Here is a 15,755-nt window from a genome sequence, read left to right on the forward strand (position 1 = left end):
GTTTAAGCCCTTGTCCTAGCCCAAGCAGAGCACTGCAGTCTGAATCCTGTGTCTGGCAGACCTTTATTGTTAACATGAGGTGGGTATCCTGTGGGGCCCAGATGAATTTGGCCAGGGCCAGGAATCCAGAGCCAAGGCTTGACTGGCACCTTGGAGAAGTTTGGCAGTGAAAGCAGGAGCAGGGACCTCCCCCCCTCAGCCTTGGTCCCCAGCTCCCCGCTCCAGCTCCACGAGCCGGCGCTCTTCCTGGAGGCGGATCAGGATGTCTCTCTGATGCACCAAATCCACCAGCTGCCTCAACATTTGTTCTTCCTCCTGCTTCTCTCTGGCTGTCTTCAGGCTCTCTGGAGGAAGCAAGGAGGTCTTAGAGAAGGTGGATGTGAATCACCGCCACCCCATGACTAGAGCTCCACCCACCAGAGCGGAAAGCCCTCTCGGGATACCTCCCCCCCCTCACCTTCCCTGTCCATGTAGCTTCTCAACTTCTGGTCCAGCTGCCATTGCTGCTCTTCCAGTTCCAGCTCCTGGACACTAGGTGGGGGTTGAGAGAGAGGAAGAGAGTTCAAGATGCCCAGAATGCTTAGGCCAGCCCAGGAATCCCCAAGCCCACCTCTATGCTTACATGATCATGAGATCAGCTTCCTCTGCCAACAAATTGTTCTTCTTTTGAACGAGGTTAAGCAGTTTTTGCACCCCTGCTTTATTCTCCTGTTCCGGGGAGTCTATTTTATAGAGTGGGGGAAGGGGATTAAAAACATGGAGAAGAGTGGAAAATAAGAAACAAGATTATCTCAGGAGAAATAGAGCCGACTGTGGAGCTTTTGGAGGCAGGGATTGCCTGGAAGTGGTGGCAGAGGTGGGCCCCCTCCCCTCCCTTGGTCCCTACTCACTGCTCTCATTCCTCAAAGCTGATTCCAGTTTCTTGCCCTCTTCCCCCAATTCTCGAAGTGCAACTTCAATCTCATTAAGACGTCGCTGAAGGGCCTGATTGATAGGAAAGACAGGAATTATGGATCTGCAGGGGGCGAGGACAGGAGGCTAAGCCCCAAGGAATGGGGTAGGAATTAACTGTTCCCTCCCCTCCCCTCATTCTCAGACCCTTGTGTCCCATTCCTCTTCTTTGTCCCCTTGGAGACCTCACCTGGGCCTTGCAGAATCTTTTCATCTCTTCCTCTTTGGCTCTGCGTAGCAATGTCCGCCTCCATGTTGGGTACTTCTCCATGGTCCCCGAATTCTTGGCAAAGTTCAGTAGGGTCTGTGACAGGGCCAAGCAGGTCAGGAATGGGGTTGGGGGCAGGCCTGGGATTTATGTCAGATATCCCTAATGAATGGGTGAAAAGGGTGAGGGGAAGAGGAGGATGGAGTTTGGGATGGTAAGGGAAGATGTGGACTGGACCATGGAAAGGGTAAAAGCTTGGTAGGGAAGTCTGAGTGATGGTTGAAAGGCATAAGGTGATATCTCCACTGAGACTGTCCAACTCCATGAAGACCCACACTATGTCATAGAGGCTTTGGGTTGGGGGATAGAAAAACCAGCCTCAAAATCAGGAAGACCTGGATTTAAAACCTGATTCTGAATTATAGTGGCTGTAAAACTAGGACAAATTTCTTCGTTCCCCACCTGCTTTCTAGAACTGGAAACTGCAAAGAAGATGCCAGTGCATATTGCATTGGTGGTGGAAGTCCCTACACTGATGAAGTCAGGCTTCTTCCTATGTCACAAGAAGAGGCACTTCTTACTCCTATCATTGTTTTCCACTCACCTGTTCTACATCAGAGGTTAAAACCAGGTCTTCTTCCTCTTCTTCTTCTTCCTCACTAGAGGAAGGACCATCCTCTTCCTCCTCCACATTCAAAGTTACTGAGTTAAGGAGCTCTATACAGGCAAAGAGAAGATGAGGCTTGAGAGTTTCACTTTTCACCCCATCCTAGAGCTTTTCCTTTTAAGAATACCAGCCCTTCCCCATTGAGGTTGGCCCAGTACCTGGTGAGGGACATAGCAAGGTTTGTGGTAAGGTCTGGAAAGGCACTCCCCAGCCTACAAAGCTGTCCTCCAGGGCCTTTTGGGCCAAGACAGAACAGCTTCGGGGAGGTTTGGGGGGTCCCTCTATCTCAGCATCGGTGTGGAAGTTAAGCGATGATAGCGTTCGGCGTTCAAGGCTAGAGAGTCTGATCAGTTTTTTTGAAGGAAGCTTGGGAGGACCTTCTATCTCCTGAGGAGCTGTGGGTGTCCTGGGGGAGCCTGCTGTGGCCTCTTCTTCTTCTTCATTCTTACCGGAGGGTTCCTGGAAGAACCAAGGTGAATAGTTCTGGACTTAAGATTGGTTTCTTTCTTTTTACAAGCATTAAACTGACCCTCAACATTGACCTTTGAACTAAGACATAAAATCTACTAGAAACATCATATATTCACTTTATAAAGTTCATCAAAATGCTATATGCCTTCAGAGAGAAAGCTCATGAACTCTCAATATTGAAGCATCCTTTTTTACTTTATTTTTCTTCTGATTTCTTTTTTTTTTTGGTTTATATCTTTTGCTACATAGTTAATATGGGAATGTTTTGCTTAACTTCACATATGTAGTTGACAAATTCTGAAGGGGGAGGGAGAGAAAGAATTAAGAACTTGAAATTTTTTTAAATATCAGTGTTAAAATTTCTATTACATGTAAATGGGAAATATTAATGAAACAAAAATATATTGAAAAAAACCAAACCATTTGTACATTAATTCAAAACCTCTTTCCTGAGGCACCTGTCAGTCTTACCTGGTCATTAGGGGCTTCATCACAGACACTTTTGTTGGGAGACTGAGGGAAGTGTCGGAGGCAGTAGAAGTGGCCTAAGAATGAGAAAGCGCATTGGCTGTGAGCTCTCAGGAATGTGGATCTATCAGTTCAGTTCTCCATCATTTCCATGGAGTCAGGAACTCATAATCCTTCAAACTTGGGTGTCTTAGTAGGCAGTGGACAGAAAGTATTGGAAAAAGAAATGAACCGGACACAGCAATGACTTAGCTCATAATTAGAACTTCTCTTTCTGGACCTCAGCTTCTCCAAACGAGAAACAAAGAATCTAGACCTACTGCCCCAAACTCCCCAGCAATTTCCCTCACCATCCCCGGAGTGCTGTCGGTAGCCTTCTGACCATAGTGGGGCCTCGCAGGTATGGCAACAGAAGCAGCTTCGGTGGAAGAAGCGGTCGTCAGCACAGATTCGCTCCACGATGTAGAGACGCTCCCCACACAAAGAGCACAAGTCTCCCGCCTCAGCCTACCTCCCAAGAAAGCAACAACCAAAAAAGGCAAAGAACGATGGATTCAGACCTGGCCCTGAGGTTCTCCTAGCAACTGGAGATTGGGTCTTCCCACACCCTCTGACCTGCCTCTTTCTTCCCACCCCCACCCCCATCTACTTCAGACTCTTATCTGGGATCAGTAATATATGCTATTTTATTTTGGTGGGGTGACTCTCTGTGACCCCCAAGGGGGTTTTCTTGGCAAAGATACTACCATCTCCTTCTCCAGCTCATTTTACAGGTGAGGAAACTGAGGCAAGATAGGGTGCAGTGACTTGCCCAGGGTCACAAAGCCAGTGAAAGTCTTCCAAACTACGCCCAATGGTGCCACCTAGCTGCCCTTATTAGCCCTGTCCGTTACATGTTATCCACAGCTGTTCCTCGTCTTTCCCACCTTGCCCAGAAGCATCCGTGCTCACCTCTTGGCTGGCTGGCAGTGGATTCAATGGAGGCACTGGTTGTAGGAGGGAGGGTTCGGTGGGACTTGGTATCTTCGACTCAGACTAAAAGACCATTTAGACATTAGAAGTGAAAGGGAGAGTCTGGGGGGGGCATGAGAGGACTGAGGGGGTGGTGGACCGAAAGAAGATAAAAAAAGACAGAGGAGAAAGGGGAGGAGGTCGGTCATTGTCCTATTCCAGGACTCACCTCTATACGAGGCCTCTTGCCACCACTGTCTTCTCCATTCTCCTGTAAAAATCCACAACTGGTTTGGGACTGGGCTTTACCCTTCCTCCATTCCTGGTGCTTTTTGTTCTTTACCTTCCTCCTCTGTCCTAAATAACCCTACCCAAACATGTGTTCTTTGGCAGGTCATTTTTCTTCTCTGCCTTGGTTTTCCATTTATAAAATGAGGGTTTTGGTTTGCATGATCTGTAAAGTTCTAACCACTGCAGCTATCCTCCTTGAAATTCCCTAAACCCTTGATAGGAGCTCGGAGTAGAGGGCAACTTGGGGGGGTCCAATCCTTTCAACTCTGCCCTACCACATCATTGTAGAGATCAGGCTTTCATAATCCCAACCTGGGAACGGTTCCTCTGCAGTGTCCTCTGCAGTTTGGTCAGGAACAGGACAGCGCTTGCAGTCCCGGCAGACCGGGGACTGACAGGATCTGGGGAGACAGAAAGACACTGTGGCCACCAGCATAGAGGACCCACCTACACACTCCAACCTGGATCATTCCTTGGTCCCTGAAATAATCTGGAAAAGGGTACAACCCTAATATTATGCTCGGACTTTTCCTCTCTCTGAGGTCCCTGGGAAGCATTTCTTTAGAAACATTTAAAATAAAGGATTTTTTTTTTACAAGGGCAGCAGGGTGGCATGGTAGATAAGAGCGTCAGGTTCAAAGTCAAGAAGATTCATCTTGCCTCAGACATTTGTCAAGACAAATCTTGCTTCAGACACACATATTCTAGTTGTATTATCCTAGGCAAGTCACCTAACCCTGTCTGCATTAGTTTTTTTCATCTGGAAAAAGAGCTGGAGAGAAAAGGGTAAACTACTCCAGTATCCTTGCCAAGAAAAAACAAAGTTGGACTTGACTGAATAACAATAACAATAATTTCTTCAAAAGGGCAATTAGGTGGTGCTGAAGTTAGAGCACCAAGCCTGGAGGCAGAAGACCTGAGTTCAAATGTGACCTCAGGCAGTTCCTAGTTGTGTGACCCTCAGCAAATCATTTCACTTTTGTCCTCCTCAGTTTACTAATCTACAAGAAGAGATCAAAATAGTCCCTACCTCCCAGGGTGGTTGCTAGGCTCCAGTGAGATAACAGAGGTAAAATACTTTTCAAACCTTAAAGTACTATATAAATGATAATTTATAATCATCATCATCATTGCCATCACCATCATTGCCATCACCCGTTACTAGTACTATTACCACTATCACCACCATCACCATTGTTACCATCATCACCACTACCACCTTCATCATTGTCGTCACTGTCACCACCACCACTGCCACCATGACCATTACCAGCATTGCCATTATCACCACTACCACCACCATCATCTTCATCATCATCATCACTGTCACCATCACCATCATTATCAACATCAGTTCTACCAGGCTTGTATTATTTGGTGGCTTAGAGGTTGGTGATATTAGTTCATATTTGAATGGCAACTTTAGGTTTACAAAGTGCTATACAAAAATAATTACCCCCCTCCCCCATCTTACAGGTGAAAAGACTGAGGTTCAACAGGGATAAAATGGCCTGACTGCTCAATCCCATGACCACAGAGATACCTGGGCTATGAGGAGTCTTTCCAAAGGCACTGTAGAAATGGGTGAGGTAGGCAATGAGGCCCAGTGGATCAGTTCCAGACACCATCAGTTGTGGAGGGATCACTGGTGCAATGCCCAACTCTTGTTCTGCTAGTTTTACTGCTAAGGCTGTGGCCTCTAAGGCTCCAACCCCTTGCAGGGTTGATAAGTCACTAGGGACAAAGGTAAAAGAGAAGGCAGAAACAGTAAGGGAATGGAGTCATCAAGGTCAAGGGACAAGGGAAAGAAGATGGAAGAAGTTATGGGAAGGCAATGATGGGCTGTGGAGCTGGGGAAGGGCTGGACGATAAAGCAGGAGTCATACTGAGGGCAGAAAAGGAAGAGGGATGGGGTTAGCAGAGAAAGTCCATTGGGCAGTCCTCAGTTGAATGAAGGCCATCAACTTCAGGCAGAATCAAACAGAATAAGGCAGGGGGGCACAAAGGGTGGGAGGGATCTCAATTATCACCCCCCTTCCCCAGGGGCTCAAAGCAATGTCCACAATTCCTCTCCACATCCTCTTCCTCCTTGGTTAGCCCTCACCCTACCACTCACAGCAGACTGGGTCGGAGCCGATGCACCAAAGCACAAAGTGCCCGACCATCAGCCCAAGAGGATGAGAAGTCTGTGACTTGAACACCTGGGTATCCAGCCGTCTGCTTCTGGCACCAGAGGAGCAGCTCTTCCTGGGTGTCCACTGGAACTGGAAGGAAGGGGGAAAGTCATCTGTGCTCACAGAGATCATGTTTGATAAGGCTCTGAACACCAGTGTCCATCTCTGGGCATAGGGTAGGCAAGGGATGGGCAAAAGATATCTAACTTCACCACCATGGTCGCTCTTGTCCATATAGCACTGTGTGCTTACCAGTTGACAGATGACAAAAATGAGATACAGAAGACATAAGTGATTTGCTCCGTCACCCCTAGGTAGCCAGCTGCCATGGTGGAGAGATGGCTGAACCTGGGGATGGGGAGGGGTCCTGCCTCCTCAGACACTTACTAGCTAGGTGACCCTGGATTAAAACCTTTAATGCCACCAAGCACCTGTCAGGTGAGGATAATAACAGTAACTATTTCACTGGGCTGCTATCAGGATCAAATAAGATAATGGAAACTGATTTGCTAACTCTAAGGTACCAAATCAATGTAAGTTATTGTTATGATCATCACCATTTTTCACACATTTAATAAAGTAGCACAGATTAGACTTAAAGTCAAGTCCCCTGACTCCAAATTCCCTGGTATTTTTATTTGGTCACATGTTGTTTCATCTCAACAGCATTGTTAGCATGGGCAAGCACTGCTGTAGGTCAATGTGAGGTCTTTCTTGAAGCAGGCTAAGGACCCACCTCGTAGGGAGAAGGGGCTACTTTCCTGGTAACACAGGAAGAACCAAGGTAAAAGGAGAGCAAGAATCTTCATCCATCTGAACTGCCTTTGCCATCTGGACTCTCTGAGACCCTTACCACTGGTGGTGGGGGAAGAAAAGGGGCAGGGAAGACAGAACTCAGTGACCAAGGAATGGCATCTGGGCCACAGGGTTTTGTAGGACCACTTACTACTCTTCAGGATAGGGGTTTAGATGGAAGCAAAGTATTTGGTAGTGCAATGGGACAAGAGAGGGCAGGATCCACTCACCAGGGGAAGGGGGCTTTGCAGAATCAGTTGTGTCATTCTCCTTCCATTCCAGTTCCTTGCCCCCTATGTCATAAAGATCTCGCACCTAGAATTGGACCCTTTGAATTTTAGTCTTTTAAAATGATTCTCCCACCCCACCCCCACCAGCCCAGGTCAATCCAAATCCCTTTCTGTCTGCAGCTCATCATGACTCAAGATCATCTGGATTTGGAGACCAAAGGGGCATGTGACAGATAGGAAGGGGAGAGGATGACTGACCTGCTGGGGTGTCACAGAGCGGAGGTTCAAGTTGGGATATCGAGAAGCTGGGTCCAGGGTATACTGGGCTATATTGCGATGCATGTTTTCAGGGGAGGTCTGTGATAGGAGCTGGTACAAGCTCTCCCTGGGAGAAAAAAGAGGGCGGAAGAAGGGGTGGTGTTAAGCAGCAGGAGGATGAGGATAGAAGAGTTGGTGAGTTTCCATCATCATAAAGAACCCATCACCATTATATCCTCTCTACTAATTTCTTTTCAAGGGGAAGAAGCCCCTACTCTACTCTCTCCACCCCTTCATCCAACTCCTCCTCCCTCACAGGAGTCCTTGGTCCTGCACTCACCTCTCTGCCAGAACAGCTAGGGGCTGAGTACCCCTTGCCCACAGCTTCACCATCCAGGCTGCGTCAAAAGCTGCCAAGAAGCCACGGGCCACACCGGTGCCCAATGGCCAAAAGGGCTGGAGGAACATTGAACCAGCAAGAAACAACAAAGCACACAGTGGGTAGGGAGGCATTTATTCCCTCCATGTTCCCTCCATCTGCTCAAGTCCATGTTCAAAGTTATAAATTCCAAGAACAAATTCCAAGAGAGGCCATCTTTCCCCCTCCCCTCCTTCTTCCTACCCTACAATCAACAGGTAGCCCCCCACTCCCTCTCACCTCCATGGGGTGGCCCCCTTCACTGCCCCATCCCCTCCACTGGGTGCCCCCCCCCCACTTCCCCCTCAACGGCACCGGGCAGCCCTCCCAATGCTCTCTCCCCTCCACTGGGATGCCCTCCACTGCCCCCTTACCTCCACCAGGCAGCCCCCCCCATGCTCCCTCCCCTCCCCCCTCACCTCTACCAGGCAGTCGCCCACCAGCTCCAGCAACAATCGGGCCCCATGTTTCTCTTGTACCCGTGAGGCGCTCTCAGCCCTTGTCATACTTGTGAAGTCGAAGGCGGCCACATCAGGCCGGCCACGGGCATCACAGGCAAACTCCAGGTTGCCGAGTTTTCCTTGGGTGGCAAAGTCAGCAGCAGCACGGGCAAAGCGGTGGAGGGCCTCTGGCACTATGTTGTCAGCACCCAGGAGCTGATCTGTATCTGCAAAGTCCTGGAGGCCACCAAGGATGAGAAAATAGCAAGAAAGTTAGAGTTGGGAGGACTCTTGGAAGTCATCTTGGCTGGGCTACTCATTGGGCACAGAACGATCAGGGTCCAGAGACTTGAAGCCCCCAGAGAGTGGTAGAGCTGGCATCCAAACTGGTCTTGATTTCTTTCCATGGGGTGCATTTGCTGTCCTACCTCAGGACCCCAAAGGTACCCTGGACACCCGCTTAAAAACCTTGCCTGGGCATGGCACCATGAAAGATTGCTGAACTCTGTACAATCTTACCCACGAGGCAGATAGGGAGCTGAGAGTTAAGAAACTTTGAGTCCAAATCTTGCCTCAGATAATTACTGGTTATGTGGGCAAACCACTTTACCTTTCTCAGTCTCAGTTCCCCTCATCTGTAAAATGGGCACAAAAATAGCCCCCCCATTTTCCCCCAACCCCCAGAGTTGCTGTTGCAAACATACAAGTTCCATATAAATGTTAGCCATAATTACAATGAAGTCCGGGTCCTGTTTTTGAGGAAAGAAGAGAGAGGGGTAAGGGAGAGTGGGGAAGAGAATGGAACAAGCAATTTTTAAGTGCCTACTACATGACATGAATCAAAGTGCTAATTAATAAATAATAACAATTATCAATAGCAATAGTTAAGATTTATGTAGCATTTGTACCGGACCAGCCACTATACCAAGCTCTCCATAAATATTATCTCATTTGGGAGATAGGGTGGCTATTATCCTGGTTTTGTAGATGAGGAGACTGAATGACATGCCCAGATGGACTTGGCATTCAAATCTTCCAGATCCTGGTGCCCTCAAGTGGCCCACTACAAAGGTACAATACACTCATTTTTAGAGAAGGGCCAGGTAAGGATTCCTCTACCTGCCTAGATTTATCTGTGGGGGAGGCTTCTATTCATCAGGAGAAATTAGATGTTCAAAAAACAGAAGAAAGAAAAGTTCATCACTAAAATATGAGACAAAGTCACAGAAGAAAACTAAAAGAATCTCATAAGGGGACCTCAACATCCAAGATGACTTAGTAAATAGCCAGTTAAGTTTAATCCACACATTTTTTTAAAATGTACATAAAATAAATGTTCATGGTTTCTGCACAAGCTATTTTTATGCTTCCTGGAATGATGGACTATCATTTTTATTGATGATTAAGTTCATAATGAAAAAAAAATAGAACTAGCTGAGTAGCACACTAGTTAGGGTGCTGGAACTAAAGTCACCCTGGACCAGTCACTTAACCTCTGTCTGCCTCTGGGGTGGTTGATGTTCAGTTGTCTCAGTCACGTTACTCCTGGTGACCTCATTTTTGGAGTTTTCTTGGCAAAAACGCTGGAACAGTTTGCTATTTCCTTTTCCAGCTCTTTTACAGATGAGGAAACTGAGGCAAACAGGGTGAAGTGACACTTGCCCAGGGTCAAACCACTACTAAATGTCTGAGACTAGATTTCAACCCAGGAAGATGAGTCTTCCAGACTCTAGGACTGGTACCCTCTCCACTATCCCACCTGGATACCCCAACTATCTCAGTTATCCTTATTTCTCATCTAGCAGCCTTTTGGGACTTCGCTCTGCTCTGCCCTCCCCTGCAAGTTCATTGATAACCTCATCATCTGATCTCACCAGCCTTGGTGCACCACCCCATCACTACTCTCTGGTCCTTCTGATTGGAAGGTTGGGACCATGAAACTCCAAACTTCCATTTAAAGAGGGACCCCAGCTCAGCTCCTCATTTCTCAGCTGGCTGCACTACTGTGGGATTTCTTTCACTGACCCACCCTTCCCTCCCCTCAAGGCATGCCCCCCCTCACCACAGCTTTGCAGCTACCTTCATCTCTCCCCCATAGATTCATATGCTCCTTGAGGGTAGAGGATGCCTTTTACTTTTTTCACTTAACTAGAGCCTGGTGGGTGCGTCATAGATACTGACTGATTGTAAATGGTTGTGAGGACCAAATGAGATATTTTTAAAGTGCTTTGCAAATTTTAAAGCACTACATAAATGCTAGCTATTACTAATAACAAAGAACATTTTTTTTTAAAAGAAATGTTTGAAGCCTGCAGAATGGGTTGGTAAGGGAGATAAGAACAGGCGGGAACTGAGGTTAGCTCTAAGAGTGCATATGTGTCAACATGCCAGGATGTATGATCTTTTCTCAGCTCCATCCATTCACCGCTCCCATCTTGGCCCCTCATGACTGTAATCTCCCATCACTTCCTGGCCCAGTTCTGTTGTAGCTCCTACCTGACGAAGCACCCCCAGTCGAAGTAGACTCTGCTTCTTGGCAGTCATCACAAAGTAGTGGGTGTCATCCTTGTAATAAACAATGTTTTCCAGATCGATGCCTGTGGGAGATGAGGAGGAAGACAAAGAGAAGGAAGAGGCCAATTCTGAATGGTGGGGTTCTTAAGATTGGCACTTTCCATCTATACTTCTCTCCTTAACTCATTACCAGTTGCAATTAAAGGAGAACAGATTTTAGAAAAAGTGGTATACTGTTGTCTTGTTTGAAAAAAAAGTTAATCCAGTACATCTCTTGGTCTTATCTCAGTGGCTAGACAGGGAGAGGTCAAGAGAGGGAGGGGATGAGGTCCTAGAAGGGGTCCCCTAAGCTCAGGGATGTTGTTCTAAGACCATAGTATAGTTTGTGTTTATACAGCACAAAATTTGCTAAGTGTTTTCTATACTTGATATCCTCTGGTTCTCATAATACCCCTACAGAGAAGATGTTATTAGTGTCCTCAACTTTGCAGATGAGAAGACTGAATCTGAGAGAAGGCAAATAACTTCTAGGTGATTTATCAAGTATGTGTCTGAGACCGAATTAGAACTCATGACTTCCTGATTCCAGGCCTAAGGCTCTACCAGTTTCCAATAATTTCAATAACTTGGTATTATTGACCATTGCTTAGACCCCAGGTAGAAAGAAAAAAATGAGAAAGGGTCTGTTCCACCTTAAATCATTTTACATACCCACACCCACCCACAAACTCTCTCTCTCTGTATCTCTCACTGAGTGTCTCTCCCTCTCTCTCTCTGAATGTCTCACTCTCTGTCTCTGAGTGTTTCTCCCTCTCTCTTGCCCCTTTTCTCCCTCTGTCTTTGAGTGTCTCTCCCTCTCTCTCTCTCTCCCCCCCTACCCCTTCTTTCCGCCCCCCCCCCCACTTGTGATGTGGGTCATGGGATAGAACTTGGGAATAGGAGGGCTAGGAAAAAATAACACAGGTAGAGGGATGGAAGGAGTGCTCAGGCAATACTCCAATGGATGGGAGAAGCCCTGACCTGTGGCCTTGAACAGGTTCTGGAAGAAGCTCTGATTGTAGATCCTAGCCACGCCGCTGATTTCTGGCACCTGAGTTTCAGCCACTGTGCGTCCATTCACAAAGTTGGCTGTGATACCAATGGCTAATTTGCCTCTCATTTCTCTGACTGAGAACCCTGGGATTGGAAGAGATAGGAAGAAATGAGGGCAAAGGAAACATGATAGGAGTGACCCCACCGTTGTTTAGTCCTTTTTCAGTGTTATTTATTTATATTATATTTATATCGAACACCCCATTTGTGGCAAAGATATTGGAGTGGTTTGCCATTTCTTTCTCCAACTCATTTTACAGATGAGGAAACTGAAGCAAGCAAGGTTAAGAGACTTGCCCAGAGTCACATGGCTAGTAAGTATCTGAGGTCAGATTGGAACTTGGGTCCTCCTGCCCCCAGGACTGGCACTCTATCGGCTTCGCCATCTAACCGCCCTATGGAGTGACCCTGTAAGTAAGGTGATGTGTATGTGTGAAGATCAGAATCAGAAGCTTGGAAGCTTGGGAGGGGCTGGTCAAGAGATCCTTAGGGTAAGGGAGTTACCTTCAGGGATGAATTTACTGCCAGCAGCAGAGATGAGAACATCAAATTCATAATTGGCCAGTTGGTCAGCGGGGCTGGGCTGGAGCTGTGCTCTCCAGCCAATCCCTGAGGAGGACAGGAAGATGAGAGGGGACAGAAAATAAGGCATGGGAGCCAGAAGTCCTTCCTCCATGCTCTGAATGGGGAAAAGTGGACTGTTCAGAGAGCTACTTACCCTTGTGAGATGGGGGCAAGAGGCCTGTAAAAGTGACCCCCCAATGAATCTCCACCCCTAACAGTAATGCCACCTTTAGGAGGAGCAGCTGAAGTTGCCGAATACCTGAAGGTCAAGAGGAGGGGGGTACACAATAAGGGCCTTCAAAATGGAAATAAACTGAAATGAGGTGGTTACAGATGGCAAATGCCCTCCCTCCTGCACAGCCCCTAGAGTATCCACCAGGGAAGAGCCCCAATCACCCCTAAATCTCAACCCGGTCACCAGGGACCCCCTGTTGTCCTGAGACCGATGGCCTCTGGCCCTTAACTCACTGATGTGGTCCAGGGCGCCTGTGCAGAAGCGCCCATAGAACTTCTTGGCACCAAGCCCCCGCAGGTCTTGGATGGTAAAGGGCCAGAGGTGGAGCACATTGTGGCGGGAGAACTTGGTACGCTTTTCCACGACCACCACTCGGGCCCCCAGCAGGGCCAACTCCACAGCTGATCGAAGTCCACAGGGCCCTGCTCCCACTACCAGGCACTGGGGGAAGGGAGGGAAGGAGAGGAGTGGTCTTGACTCTCCTCCTCCAGTTTCCATGTCCTGCTCTAGACCCCCACTCATCCCCACCTGCCCACCTGGGTGTTGGCACAGGCCTTGCCCTGCTCATAAACAGCATGGGAGGCCCGTTTATCCAGCTTGGCCCACAGGCTTTTGGCATTCCAATAGTTGAGCTCAGCCTTGAGCTTATGATACAAGGACAGCCTCCCACCAGGCTCCAGGCCCAGACACGTGCAGAGGTCTTGGAAACTGCCGAGCACATCCTTGCACAGCTGTGCCTGTAGAAAGTTCTCAAAGAGTCCATGAGCAGGATTCTGGGAAGCAGTGGCTGCCATGGGGGCAGGGGACCTAGAAGAAGGGAACAACTGGTGAAGGGAGGGGAGAGAGAGAAAGGAGAGGGGGGAGGGGGGAGAGACAGAGACAAAGAGGGGGGGAGGGAGGGAGAGAGGGGGAAGGAGGGAAGGAAAGAGACAGCAAGAGAGATGAGGGGAAGAGGGGGAGAGGGAGAGAGAAGACAGAAAGGGGAGAGAGCTAGAGAAAGAGAGAGAGAGAAGGGGGAGAGAGAGACAGACGGACACCCACACACACACCATTCACTCACACACACGTACACGCACACCCAGCACTGGAGGAGGGGAGAGACTGGCAGGGAGGAGGGGGACAGAGGGGTGATCCCAGCCCCGATTGGCCCTCTGGAGCCACTCAGTATCATTGGTTCCTTGTCCCTTCCTTTCCCAACTTTCCAAAGCTCTAGAGACAGAATTCAGCTTCCTGTGATTCTAAGAGAGATGCCAAATTTGGAAATGGAAAATCAGCAGTCGTGGGCACAATGGGCACCTCTCATCCCTAGGCTTGTGCTCCGCACCCACTCTCCAACCAAGGCCTCAAGACCGGAACTCCATCTGAAGGATTCCAATACAATCCCAAGTATGTGTGTAGATTCTAAAAGGGTTCAGTTCTTCTCCAGAAGGGGACTTGGGAAAATTGGCTTTCATTTCCAAGGAGAGTAAAAAGAGCCGGGGCAGAGGAAATAGGGGTAAGAGGGATAAAGGACAATGAGTAGGAAGCAAAATTCTGACATCACATTCTGATATGGATGTTTTCCCCATCTGGAGAGCACATCACAGCACCAGAGATGCCCCAGCACTCTGTTGGGCAGAGGACTGCTAGGATCTTCTTCAAATTTCCTCTGTAAAAGGTACTTCCCTGCATCAGGCTCCACCCACAACCCCCAAGCCACCTCAAACACCCAGGGGCCAGGGGAAGTGCAGTGTGTTCGTGACTGGCTCTATTTTCTGTGGTCATACTTCCCTCCTGTTAACTTGAGCCTCTTCTGAGGGCCCCCGAGGAGGGCAGAGATGAAAATGTTTTGCCCTTTCTAACCAAGCTCCCTCTCGTCTGCTCTGGCGCTCCACTGAACTCCCACCTCTGGAATCTCCCCAGCACAAGACCTCCCTTTTATTTCTTTTTTTCACCGGGGGTGGCTTCAGGGCAGGGAAGATTAGTTGGGCTGAGGCTCAGACCTCAATTGTTCCCCAGCGGCTCCACCATCACACTGCTTGGGCATAAATTTCTCCTCTTAGGTTCCTTCGAGCTCGGATAATCCTGGAATCCTATCTGGGGGGCTTGGAGCCCCTTCTAGGAGATGAGGGGGTCGGCTTGGTGAAGGAAGTGGGTGAGGAAGAGCTCTCAAGCATCTGCCCTCCCTCCCGGGTCCCTGGGCACTGCCCAGGCGAGGCGAGGCGGGTGAAGTCCTCCTCCCTGCAGACACCGGGCCGTCACTCAGGTGCTCGAGGAAGGCCAAGGGTCGCTTTGGGTGGAGACAGAAGCCCAAGGGAGGCGGGCACGGCCGGGTGTGGAGGAGCCCTCCAGAGGCGCCGGGCGCGGGGGCAGGGGCAGGGCCCCGCGCCGGGCGCCCCTGCGGCCCGCTGCCCCTCCCCGACCCCCGGCCCCGCCCGCCCTCCTCCCTGGCCCGGGGCCGCCGTGCACTTACCGGAGCCGGGGTGGAGGGGCCCCGCGGGCGGGGCGGGGGCGGCGCCTCTAGCCGGGGCGAGCCCGAGGGGGCGCGGGGACTGCGGCCGGCGCCCTGGCCCGGGGAAGAGCCGCCTCCGAGCTGGCCCCGGCGCGCATCTCCCGGCTTTAACAGGGCCGGGGCGGGCCTTGGCCTGGGTCCGCCCCCGCCCCGCGGCCCGCGGGCAGGGCCGGGCCGGGCGCGGCTCCCCCGGGAGGAAGCGGCGCCCGCCTCCGTGGAACCTCGCAAACTTTTCCACGCGGCCGGTCCCGTGATGCGGGCTGCGCCAACAGCAGGGCCGCCTGGGCCGCTCGAAGGCCCCGGGGAGGCGCGGAGCCCGGGCCCCGCGGCCCCCTCGCGCCCCGGCCCCGTCGGGAAGTTTTTTCTTGGCTTACCACCACCGCGTGGAAGAAAGCGCGGGGGGTACTCGTCCCCGGGCCCCAGGGGTGGCCGCGCCGGGCCCTTCCACGCCGGAACCCAGAACAAAGCGCGAAAACCCGCCAAAGCCTCCGCGCGCTTTGAGACTTCAATAACCGGCCCCCGCAGTCCCGGGACGCG

The 15,755-nt window shown here is 50.0% G+C and overlaps 1 protein-coding gene across 1 annotated transcript; it reads right to left on the reverse strand.

Annotated features, from left to right (window-relative positions):
- Positions 1-20: 20 nt before the first annotated feature.
- MICAL1 (microtubule associated monooxygenase, calponin and LIM domain containing 1) lies at positions 21-15,318 on the reverse strand. Its single transcript, XM_074187317.1, has 25 exons — positions 15,180-15,318; positions 13,264-13,534; positions 12,961-13,168; positions 12,647-12,751; positions 12,433-12,537; positions 11,857-12,012; positions 10,819-10,919; positions 8,302-8,559; positions 7,805-7,920; positions 7,465-7,591; positions 7,207-7,291; positions 6,124-6,271; positions 5,551-5,741; positions 4,320-4,408; positions 3,946-3,987; positions 3,717-3,800; positions 3,116-3,272; positions 2,769-2,842; positions 1,985-2,285; positions 1,764-1,876; positions 1,142-1,255; positions 891-984; positions 623-722; positions 458-531; positions 21-344 (listed from the first exon to the last, which is right to left on the reverse strand). Exons 2-25 carry the CDS (start codon positions 13,519-13,521, stop codon positions 196-198), a joined length of 3,249 nt encoding a protein of 1,082 aa, XP_074043418.1. The 5' UTR covers positions 13,522-13,534; positions 15,180-15,318; the 3' UTR covers positions 21-195.
- Between the last annotated feature and the right edge of the window lie 437 nt (positions 15,319-15,755).

This window comes from Macrotis lagotis, chromosome 5, assembly GCF_037893015.1.
Source record: "Macrotis lagotis isolate mMagLag1 chromosome 5, bilby.v1.9.chrom.fasta, whole genome shotgun sequence".
NCBI lineage: Eukaryota > Metazoa > Chordata > Mammalia > Peramelemorphia > Peramelidae > Macrotis > Macrotis lagotis.

Coding starts and splice junctions, on each gene's coding strand:
- MICAL1 (XM_074187317.1), bottom strand. CDS start 13,521: ATGGCAGCCACTGCTTCCCAGAATCCTGCTCATGGACTCTTTGAGAAC. Junction 12,538..12,646: donor CTTGCCCCCATCTCACAAGG/GTAAGTAGCTCT, acceptor TGTCCTCCTCAG/GGATTGGCTGGAGAGCACAG. Junction 1,877..1,984: donor CTTGCTATGTCCCTCACCAG/GTACTGGGCCAA, acceptor TTGCCTGTATAG/AGCTCCTTAACTCAGTAACT.